This window comes from Kockovaella imperatae, assembly GCF_002102565.1.
Source record: "Kockovaella imperatae strain NRRL Y-17943 chromosome Unknown BD324scaffold_2, whole genome shotgun sequence".
Classification (NCBI taxonomy): Eukaryota; Fungi; Basidiomycota; class Tremellomycetes; order Tremellales; family Cuniculitremaceae; genus Kockovaella; species Kockovaella imperatae.
The window spans coordinates 862393-873344 of NW_019028942.1; the positions used below are offsets into that span (position 1 = coordinate 862393).

General features: G+C 49.6%; 4 protein-coding genes across 4 annotated transcripts; 2 read left to right on the top strand and 2 right to left on the bottom strand.

The window, feature by feature from the left end:
• Positions 1–12: 12 nt before the first annotated feature.
• Positions 13–2733, bottom strand: BD324DRAFT_615460 (hypothetical protein). Its single transcript, XM_022014723.1, has 9 exons — positions 2631–2733; positions 2217–2578; positions 1261–2176; positions 1161–1225; positions 869–1119; positions 724–828; positions 605–674; positions 299–555; positions 13–263 (listed from the first exon to the last, which is right to left on the bottom strand). Exons 1-8 carry the CDS (start codon positions 2650–2652, stop codon positions 448–450), a joined length of 1899 nt encoding a protein of 632 aa, XP_021873688.1. The 5' UTR covers positions 2653–2733; the 3' UTR covers positions 13–263; positions 299–447.
• An 85-nt stretch (positions 2734–2818) lies between these two features.
• Positions 2819–3455, top strand: BD324DRAFT_615463 (hypothetical protein). Its single transcript, XM_022014724.1, has 3 exons — positions 2819–3157; positions 3215–3243; positions 3295–3455. Exons 1-3 carry the CDS (start codon positions 2884–2886, stop codon positions 3355–3357), a joined length of 366 nt encoding a protein of 121 aa, XP_021873689.1. The 5' UTR covers positions 2819–2883; the 3' UTR covers positions 3358–3455.
• Positions 3456–4869, bottom strand: BD324DRAFT_615466 (DNA glycosylase). Its single transcript, XM_022014725.1, has 3 exons — positions 4392–4869; positions 3973–4351; positions 3456–3935 (listed from the first exon to the last, which is right to left on the bottom strand). Exons 1-3 carry the CDS (start codon positions 4817–4819, stop codon positions 3474–3476), a joined length of 1269 nt encoding a protein of 422 aa, XP_021873690.1. The 5' UTR covers positions 4820–4869; the 3' UTR covers positions 3456–3473.
• BD324DRAFT_615469 (hypothetical protein) lies at positions 4851–6285 on the top strand. Its single transcript, XM_022014726.1, has 6 exons — positions 4851–5174; positions 5227–5290; positions 5332–5474; positions 5511–5604; positions 5653–5825; positions 5863–6285. Exons 1-6 carry the CDS (start codon positions 5000–5002, stop codon positions 6198–6200), a joined length of 987 nt encoding a protein of 328 aa, XP_021873691.1. The 5' UTR covers positions 4851–4999; the 3' UTR covers positions 6201–6285.
• The last annotated feature ends 4667 nt before the right edge of the window (positions 6286–10952 follow it).

A 10952-nucleotide genomic window follows, 5' to 3' on the forward strand; every position in this document is an offset into this window, starting at 1 on the left:
TTTGAGTGTTTGGTTTCGTACAACTTTCGACTTCATAAACATACAAAAAAAGAGTAGTAACGAATTTAGACGATGAATGAAACTCGAGCAGGAAGAGGAAAAGACAGGTGACGAGGTGATGACATGGCTGTGTGTGTGCTTGGACGTGTACAAAATAGTGACGGCTACTCCCAAAGGAATGACCTCTGACCTGAATCCAAATGGACTTCTCCCTGATCCCTTTTAGTCTCCGACTGCTCCAACGCCTCGCAATGAAGACGAAGCTAGATCTTAGCTAGCAACATTTTGGAGGACTCACTTCGGCTACCTGGCGCTCCAATGATCCGATTTTCAGCATGGCGACATTCGCTAGCGAGTGATAATCGATGCCGCCCGATGGCGGCATGCGAGATTCGACTGCTTGATTCTCTCCATCGGCAGCTTGGCCGTTTGCCGAGAGTTGGCGCTCTAGGCGACTGCGACCATATCAGTCTGGACTCGCCATCCCCATACATACAGCAAGAGCTCCGCCCTTGCCTTCGACTCGCTCAGCGTTGAGGAAAGAACTCCGTTCAGCTATCTCAATGAGCGTTCGCCCGTCTCACAATTGACCAAGGGTGCCCACCTGGTGATATCGAGTCTCCCACGTCTTCGCCTGAGCTTCGGCCTCCTTGCGTCGTTTGACGTCAGAATCCCTGGCAGAAATATTCAGCGCAAGCTTCCGCGTAGACGGACGGTACGCACCATAAACGTTGCGAATCAGTCAGTTGCTTGTTGCGAGTCTCGTAGTCGCCGATACGGAGAACTTTCGGTCGCATTTCCAGAGCTTCGTTCTCTATTTTCGCGCGTCTGAAGCACAATTAGAGGGGTCACTGTCCATTTCGCTCACTCGTTCTTCTCCAAGGCTAGCTCATCGCTCTGCCGCTTCACGATCGCCCATGCTTCCGAGAGCTCGCTACGGAGTCGCACAGCTTCCGCCTGTTCTGCCTTTCGTTCGTCTCGCATCGAGCCGAGCCGATCCCGCAATTGGCCCTGCCACTTGACATGCTTCTGATGTGCCTTGGTAGCCGAATGATGTTGCGCAGCGAGTTCGGTATTCAAGGTCTCTATCGTCTTACTCTGATCCTTGAGACGCATAGCCTGTGAAAGTCAACTGTGAACTTGCATGCCCCAGTATTCACCATGCCATTAATTTCTGCCTCCTCGAAGTCAAAGCGAAGAGTCTCTTGATGTAGACGTCCGATATCTATTGTCAGCGAAGACACATGAAGCGGAACCTACGGGACAAATACTGATCTTGAAGTTGCTGACTGTGACGCTGCTCGGCCCGCAGCAGATCAACCTCTCGACAAAGGCGAGAGACATCTCCCTCCTCTTGCCCACCGCTCGGATGTGAGGGTTGGCCTATACCTCTTTTGTGCTCCTCGGTCATATCTGCCCGACTTTCCTCGATCGTGAGCAGCTCGGCGTGGGCTAGGGCGTGAGCGCGGGCGGTGAATTCTGAGGGGTCCACCTTGTCCCATCGAGACTTGTCCTCCAGCTCCGCTGTCGACGTATGCTCGACTAAGGATGGATGAAGTTGGAACTTGCAAAGCAGAGGGCCTGCCCTTTCTGCGAGGCTGTGGATGGGCCACACCTCAGGCCACGGCACGTTGTATATGGGCTCTATCTGCTTGCCCTGTATGTACGGGACAGGGTCCCGCACGAAAGCAAGTATATTCGAGGGCCAAGCGTTGTAAACTGTTGCGAGAAACATTCTCACGGCGGCATGAGGCTGAAGGTGGCTGGGTAAGTCGATCTGATAATCCTGGTGAAGCACTTTCCAAGTTGTCGACTCTATAGGACGAGGAGTGGACGTCGTCCCCTCACGGCCTGCTCTCGTGCCATCGACGAAGGGCCGATCGCGCCAGTTGACTGCTCGACCCAGCACTACCATGAGAAGAGGCACACTGTTTGTGAGTGAAGCCAAGGCGTACGGTATAACCAGGGTGAACAAGCGGAGCACGATAGCGAAAACTTGATTGCTAACGTCATAAAGCAGACTGTCAAGAAGGCTCCTGAGAGCAGAGTGCTTGGCTAGTGTCGAGAAGATATTTCGATTACTGGGTTGAGATACGATATCAAGAAGCATCACGCAAATGTCTAGCCTTGATTCTGGATCCAGACGAAGGGATCGCTCGCAGTATGCGAGGAAGGCCTGCAATATCCGTCAATTGTGTCCATCGCCTAGCTCATACCTCTGCGTCGTACTGAGCCAACTCCCTGAATACGCGACTCATCCTTGGCTGCTGTGCAATCCGAAGATCTTTGAACCACCGCTCTGCGGCTGAGGGCTCGTCCATGAGACTAGCGACACAGAACATGATGATGTCGTCCTGAGGCGCGCCAGGGGCCTGAGCCCAATCCAGCAGCTGAGCTGACCATTTAGAAGCTGATGGAAATTTGGAGGCAACTTGCAGGACGGCGTCTCGCTCGGTTGGATGCCTGTCGAGGAAGGCCGTTAGAGCCCGGTAGCATTTGTCAACCTCTGAGGAATTCGAGGGTGTAGGTGGCCCCGGGACATCTTGCAGACTACTTGCGCTAGATAGCCGCTGGACATCTTCCAGGAGGGGGACAAGGTCAGCTGATAAGGAACAGTCACAGTCACTTACAAAGATCTATGCTATCTGCCATGCTTTGCAGATGGAAAGATGGAGATATCGAGGCAGACTACGGCGTCGTTCACTCTTCATCAGCGAGCTAGATGGCATGATGTGAAACCTTTGTCACGTGACACGCTGGCCCGCCGCAGTGTGAAATTAAAATCATTCGCTGGCTGGCAATCTACCTCTTCGTCCTTCATCAATCATCCCTCCTGGTGGTAGCGCTAGACGTCGATTTCCGCCCCTGGCGCTCATCTCAAAGATGAGCTTCACAAATAAAGTGACCAATCAGGTCATGCACAACAACCTTCGTTACACTATATCACGAAAATGGGGAGTTCGAAGGGACATCAAGCGACGAGAATTGTTTGCCCAATCCGAAGCCGAAAGGCAAGCCTACTTGTTCATCGCTCGTAATACCACTCTCCCAGCCCAGATCCGATACAAGGCCCAATTGAGTCTCAACGCGTTGACTGATACGCATGCCTCATCAACAGAGATAAGTAATCGTTGCGTGGAGACGGGCAGAGGTAGAGGTACGTTCTTTTTGCATCGGACTCCGGAAGCGAGCTTCGCTTATACCAACGGCTTAGGGGTGCTTGGAAGATATGGTCTTTGTCGAGTATGCACGCTGTCTACGAGATAGGTGATGACGAGCTGACGTGGTTGCCAGATAGCTTTCCGTTTGCGCGCTTTATCCGGAGATTTACCTGGGGTCACAAAAGCAACTTGGTAATCGACCGATTCGAGAAGACGTGTTGTACTGCTATTGCATACGCCCTCGTACAAATATGTGCCTACACTGGGACCGCATGTATGCCCACAAAAAAACGATCCAGGTCTTGTCGCGTATCACTTCGTCATATCATCCTCGCCTTTGACCTTGGTCGCAACGAGAGTCTCAGTGGAGGCTTTGAACATCATCGTGCTCGAGTTTCTTGTCCGCTTTGTCTGCGTGGAGTGACGAACAACAGCAGCACCTTCGAAGATCCTGCGTTTGCGCTGAACTTTCGTCGTTGAGGTTTCCTTGTGTTCAATGGATGATATAGCAGCGGTATCGATCTCGGGGACCGCTTCGAGCTTGACTTCTGGTCCAGTAGGCGACTTGTCTTCAGGGGTAGGCCTCTCCTTGAGATCCACGGCGAAGACTACCGCCTGACACCATCCGCCCATAGGGCCCCATTTGTCTTGCAAGAATGTTTGCACCTCGTCATAAGCCTGTGCTGACATTGCCTTGTTCCTGAGACGGTGAGGAAACGAAGGGTGTCGTGAAGCTACTGCGAGCATGTGCGTGTCGATTGGTATTATGGATGACTGCTATCAGCAAGCAGTCAGATGCCATGATTCTCACCTTGTCCAAGCTCATAAGGAGCACGCAGTCTGCAACTTTGCGACCCACTCCCATGAGTTGTATCAATTCGTCTCTGGCTAGTCCCACATCTGCCGCTCGTAAATCACGCAACCCAGCCTCGATCACTCCGGGCTGACTGCCGTACCTCGCACGGAGGGTTTCCAGTGTGCTCTCTAGAAATCTTGCACGATAACCGAAGCCCATATTTCGGAGCTGATGTTCCAATTCCGACCCGAATTCGTGAGCAGCAGGGAAGAGGTGATAGCTTAGTGTTCCATCATCCATATCGTCTATCACAACTGGTCTGCCGAATGTGTGGGTCAGGCGATGTAAGAGTGATGTAATCCGGGGAATGTGGTTATTAGTCGAGGTTATAAACCTAGGCGACTGATCAGTCTGCACGCAACTGTGTTACTCACGCAATCAGACATTCCCACGGATCCTGTCGGAGGACTCGCACACCTTGAGCACGAGACCCCACTTCCGCCACCCCGAACAGCTTCGGGTCCCTCTTACGCCAATCTGCAAAGAGATCCTCTAAGCTCGGATGACGCTCCAATTGGAAGTAGTCCATAATCCACGGTAGATCAACATCATCATTAGGGCGAGTCTGATTAGCAGGATAGAGTGATGTGTACCACAGATCCGTCTCCGTTTGTCGCATGAAGAGTACTCGCGGCGGATCATCGACAGCCCGCGAGAATTCCTCCCTACAGCCCCCAGTGTCCGATGCCAGTATTCTGCGATGCCAAAGAAATGATTGACCGACTGGCAAAGTGTTGGCTAGATTGAGGTTATTGGGACTGATGCGCAGGCGTGACCAGCCTGAAGGAAATTGTGCTCTCATGCTGGCGTTTCAAATGGTTAACAATGAAAGCGACGGCGACGATGGAATCGTGTAAAAAGCCAGGAGAAAGAAAAAAAGGTCCGATGGAGCGGGGTGGAGGTGGTACAGTAGAAATGTTGAAATCAACTCATTCAAACTTCATTCCTCCTACTCTTGCTGCGTAGTTCATTTCTCGTCTTGATGATATACTTCAACTCGTTCAAAGACCCTTCGTGCCCCTTTCTTTTGGTCTACTTGTCAATCGGCCCTGGTATCCCCGCGAGGACTGCGAGCTCCATGATCGTGTGCAACCACTGTGGCACTTCTATGGACGGTGTAGATGGACCTTGCACTGGCTGCAGCGGTAAAGGGATTGGTAAGTTCAGTACTGACCGGACGTGAAATCCTTCTCACTCCTGTATCCGTAGCGATAACCAGTCCGTTGCAGACCGGATCATCAGAGTCTCGCAACTCCGACAGATGGGCCAATAAGTGGGTCAAAGCCTCAGATCAGTTGTTGCTGATCCCCGTAGTTATACGGACAGCCCGAATTCCAAGGAAAATCGTGGCTCTAGCAGTCCTGGGACCTGCATGAACACACGCAATGCCGTCGTGCCCCCCTCGGCCTCCTTCGACGTCCTCTGCCCAGACAACGGCCAGATTAAACTCACCCGAGGTAGGTGGTCCCGTCTTGACAGCTCAGACCAGATAGTTCATGGCTGTTTGTTGGATCCCAAGATCGTCTTGCCGCAATGCTCGAACTGCAACTCATCAATTCCTGCCGGCAAAAAGCTATTTGTACCTCCGTGAGCAAATCTTCAGCCATGTAGTACTGCGCTGATCGGTGATTGAAGATCCAGATCTGGTTCTACTTTTTGCAGATTGTGTTACTCGACTTTGTTTAGCCTTGGAGTTTGCCATCTCTGTAAGGCTGCAGTGCTTGGGGACAAAGAGGAGGGATTCGGAGGCCGGCATGTCAAAGGGCTGAATGCAAAGATTTGGCACGCCAGATGCTTTGCTTGCGTCCGTGAGTCAAGCTCTATCGACTCAGCTGAAAATCCAAGATTGCGCTATCAATTTGTTCGACATCGACCATGTTGTGCTTGAAGACCAACCACAGTGTCGAAGCTGTGCAACTGTTTTTGTCCCTCCCGTCGCTCCTACTGAGAATCGGGCGAGACGTTACATTCGCCCCGGTGAAATGAGAGTCCAAAGGGATCTAAGCGAACCACCTACAACCATCCGGACGCATGTGTCAGCTACCATGAGACCGGAGCAGGCAACACTTCGATCGCCGGTACAGCAGAGGTCTTCCTTCCAGACAGTCATGGCTATTCAGGCAAAAGCGGGACTGGTCAGGCAGATGCAGCAGGTTTTTGAGCGTGGCGGCACACAGAGGTGAGGCGTGGTGACTTAGCCGCACTATGATTTCGGTACAGTACAGTTGCTGTGCCCTATTGGTCCTGTGAGACGAGAGTGGCATGTACAGTATGGAGTAGAGCAGCGCATCGTTATCCGGAATTGATATTCAGGTGGCCTGCCTGCAGCCGCCTCTCTGCATAACCCATGTCATAAGGTCATCCGGCAATGGCCGGCACTCTACCGGACCTAGACCCAGCCTGAGCTTCTCCTTACGACAGGCTATTAGACATTCGGGGCGGCGCGATATGATTGCCTGTATAAGTAAAGTAGGCAGAGCAGTCAGCTATGGAACGATCATCAATTTGAGCTTCGCTGAGGAAACTCCATACCGACGCTTCATGCAGTAGGCTCTTAGACTCTGGTTCCTCACATTGAGATTACCCTGCGGCTCTATAGGCAGAACATTAGCGCATCAAAAGCCGGGTTCACGAATGAAGAACGACAGGAGCCCTCAAATACTGCATCCCGTTACATTCCTGAGGAAGGCGCCGCCCCATACATGATTGGACATTCGAGATAAGATGGTCGACACGTGGTCTGTTATTTGCTAAATCTAGAGAGGTCCTCCATTCGGAGGATCAAGTCCCTAAGTAATTACCTCTACAGGGATAAGGCACGTTCCAACGGCGGTCATTGTCATTCGCCCCGAGTAGAGCTCAGTGATAGCAGATGTCGATTTTGACCGCTGCACGGTCAGTATTGGCCGAATTACATGAAAAGGGCGTGTACAAAGTAAGTATCAGAAAGACGCATTGATGGCGATTGGAAAAACGTCATGATTCCGGAGTAAGATCAAGTTAGGTGAATTTGCAAATCTTGTTGCAAAACCAAGCAGCTTGTTACGATTCGCTCAGAAGTATCCTAAGACCAACTCATCCTTTATTCATGTGTGACTTTCACAAAGATACACATACACTGCCTTTCTATCTTCCTATATCCTTCCAGCGTGCAACCTGCATGCAGATCCGGATGCTACCCAATAATCCCGAAACAGAAGATCATGGTGCAACTTGCATGCAGCCCAGTCAAATCTTTCCCAGCGCGCAACTGACCCGCAGATCTTGGAGTGTCTACATAATAGGTATACAGGATCTTCCAGGACTATCCAAGCAGGTACTTGGTAGTTTTTCTTTCCTCCTCAGACAAGGTTTCTCATCTTATTTCAACCTCGTTTCAAGTGCTTCCCAACTCGGTACGATTCGTGACGATTTGTTAAAACCCAGAGTGCGCTTATTAACGGCACTGACTCATCTTCTACTTGTTAAGCTCCTCACGAAACACAGTCGAAACGTCAGAGACCGTCGTCATGCGCGCCAATTTGATTGATGACCGACTATTGGGTGCAATTTCCGAAAATGTGTCCTCTTCATTCTTCATCAATCTGAATTTTTGTCGAAATGATCAACTTGGCATGTCTGCCCAGACGGTCCTTCTTATTCTGTATGACTATTACGATTTGGCAATGATCCCCTTCGTTTCACCTCACCATTTAACATTATAGCTCGTCCACCTCTTTCTGCCCTTCTCCGGTCCTGAACCTCTTCTGAACCTCATTCGTCCAATTTGTGATCAATCCAGGACTTCATTATCGATTTGAGAGTTTCCAAGACCTATTGGTGCATAAATTGCTCAATCTGCCCGAAATATACAAAGCAGACACTTTTTGACAGATCGCCCCAAGGGTTTATAAATGCTTGTCTGTTACACATTGATCCCGTTCAGTCTCGGGAGCCGACACCTTCGCTATTCCGTTCTCTTCATATCAATACGTCTTCATAGAATCAGACGATCCGTAGCCCGGCGTTTAGTTGGATTACTTATACATTGACAGTGGACTCCAATCATTCCAAATCAGACTGTCAATTGGTCCCCTTCGCGGTCCTACATTGTCGCCTACCGTTTAAGAAGCCACGTCTCTGCTCCACAGGACTCGGTAAGTCTTAAAAAGTGTCCGGAGACACTCAGCACCACGCGGAAGAGAAATTTGGATATCGTTCACTTACCTGCGTTCTCTTTAATTCTTTTGACACAACAACCCGGCTTGTCGCAGCGTCATTGCCGTATCTTTCGATCACAAGCCTCCGCCAGCTTCTGCATCATGACTTCGGAGCTTCGTCAGCCGTCCAGACCTCTCAGAGTCAATCTGTGCAGCCACCTTCATCTCTGAGATCCTCTCATACTTGGCCAAATATTGTCAATCTAAAAGAAAGAGAAGTTCGTGCCAATTAGACAAAGATCCCAGACAGATGTCTTTCAGCGTACAACTTGCATGAAGAAACAGGTAGTGCGTACATTACATTGTGCGTACATAGTGTCGGAATTGATCTCGTGACCTGAACGCGACTAGCAAACAACCTCTCTTCTCCTCTATTCCTTTCTTTATACTTCATTCTACCTCTATGCAACTCGGTCAACATTGAGCATCCACCGCTCAAACTCGACACATAGGGCGTGCCGAATTCATGTCAATCCGACAGTTTCAGTAGAACCCTCACTCTTTGATATCAACGGATCATACTGCCACAATTACTACGTTTGCACTCCTACCTGCCATTCAATAAATCACAGTCACAATTACTCCCCTAGTCCCCCTGCTTCAGTTGTGGTCATCGTCTCAGACAGTGTCTTCCATGTCACAATAAGAGGATGTCAGGAACCGACCAATTGCGAATCATCATTGAGCTTGCGCATTGTGAGACTCATGAACCCTCATCGATGAATCCTCTATCACCGAGCGTGAGTTCTCTATGTGAAGTCATGCTTTGGCCCCGCTGAATCACAAGTCGACAGACCCCGCCTTGCGGTGATTTTAGAACAGTAATTAAACAAGCAATGAGTTTTGTTTGTTTTCGATTTTGCTGATAGGGTGTTACGGGCGGGGCTTACCCAATAGAAGAGGGGCAAGTACCGTTTGTGATAAGCGCACCTTCTATTAGAAAGGGATGGCTTTCGTGTACGGACGGCTGGGTCTTGCAGCTGGGTGCAGAGTACAGCTGCAAGAGTAGTTGGAAGTGATAGTGATTGAGATGCAATGAGGTTGAGGTGAGGTGGTGAAGAAATTGAAAGGGATTGTAACAAAGCTGAGTATACTGAGAATTGTTCTCTGAGGGAAGAGAAGCCTTCAAACCACCTCCTTATATAGTTTTTGGAAGGCCCTATGGACCCACTATGTAGACACTACAAGATCTGCTTGCAACTTGTACGCTGGGAAAAGATCGATATGGGATCTGCGTGTAAGTTGCATGCTGGGAAAGATCTATATGGGATCTGCGTGTAAGTTGCGCGCTGGGAAAGTATAGTAAAGATAGAAAAGGCTGTGTGTGTGGATCTTTGTGTGTATCACACGTGAAGGATGAGTTGGTGTCAGCATACGTCTGAGCGTATCGTAACATAGGGACACTACTTCTCCTTCTGCTGTTTTGTATTCTCTTCGTCATCATCATTTAATCATTGTCGACTTTGAGCGTTGGATGCTCAATATTGACCGAGTTGCATATAGAGGTATACAAGGAAAGTAGTGGGAAAGATGAATTGATGGCGAGATCCAAAAAAAAGAAGCAAATACTGATGATTCCGACACATCACACACTCTACACTACATTGCCCTTCGGTCAACGCCAGATACAAAACGTCAGACATATTCCTGGGCGAACTCCTCCATTCTTTTATCTCACCATCAACTCATCTTTCTCACTAGTTATCATCACCCCATACTTCCGTATGCAACTCGGTCAAAAGTGAGGATCCAATGCTTAGACGCGACAAAAACAACGCATGTACCTTGTAGATCAGCGCCCTTGATGTTCGTCGCGATAAGACCTTCCTCATATTCCAATCAAATTACTCTACATGTCCCTGCTGTTCACCTTGTCACGATTTCTCTCTTTTCGGTGATCGTTCTCCTGAAGGAGTGTGTCCCGTGAAAAGAGCTCTATCGCCGAGGTCGTGAACCACATCAGTATCCAGAAGTCGAAACCATTCGCTCAGGCAACAGTGTAGGGTTCCCGTCAAATCTAACGAATCATTGCGAACGCATCGTGGCGGAGGATCAGCCTTTTCTGTCGCACTCTTTTTACTTGTGTTTCTTTCACACCGTACGGCAAGTGCCATTGTGTTACGCTGGGCTCTTTGGGGCACCCCAAGAATCGAATTGAAGCAGCTCTCAACTGGAGATTTTATCTTACTTTCTGCTCACGTTTTCGACTCTTATGAGCTTCCTTACTTCTTGATCCTCCATTAGCTTCTCGCACCCGCGCCTGTCTTCGCGCTATGATGATGACTGCTCGAATTCAAAAGCCAAAGTTCGCTCAGGATGTCGCGCATTTTGCAACATTTTGCAAAAAGAACAAAATTCTGCCACGTTCTCCGTAAAGTTGAGCGGGCATTCATTCGTTGGTCGGTAGTCACGGCGAGCGTGGTCCGAAACTGCGAGGCCCACAGAACACGCGGCGAAGAACAATTAATGGGTTGAAGCATTCATCGAGAATGCAGAGAGGCCTGATGGATGGCGTGCAAGATGTTGGGAAAGCCGAGTCAGGGTTCCCATGGCTGTATCTGGGCAGAACAATCTGCTGCGATCGTTCTAGTGTGGCATAACGAACATGTCTGCCAAAATAATGAGATGCTCATGTCAATCGTAATTTCAAAGCAAACACTAAGTTGCGGATCATCTGTCACTGTCTAATAACAACAATCAAGTCAGGGAAGGGCGATCATGAAACAGTCCAAAATG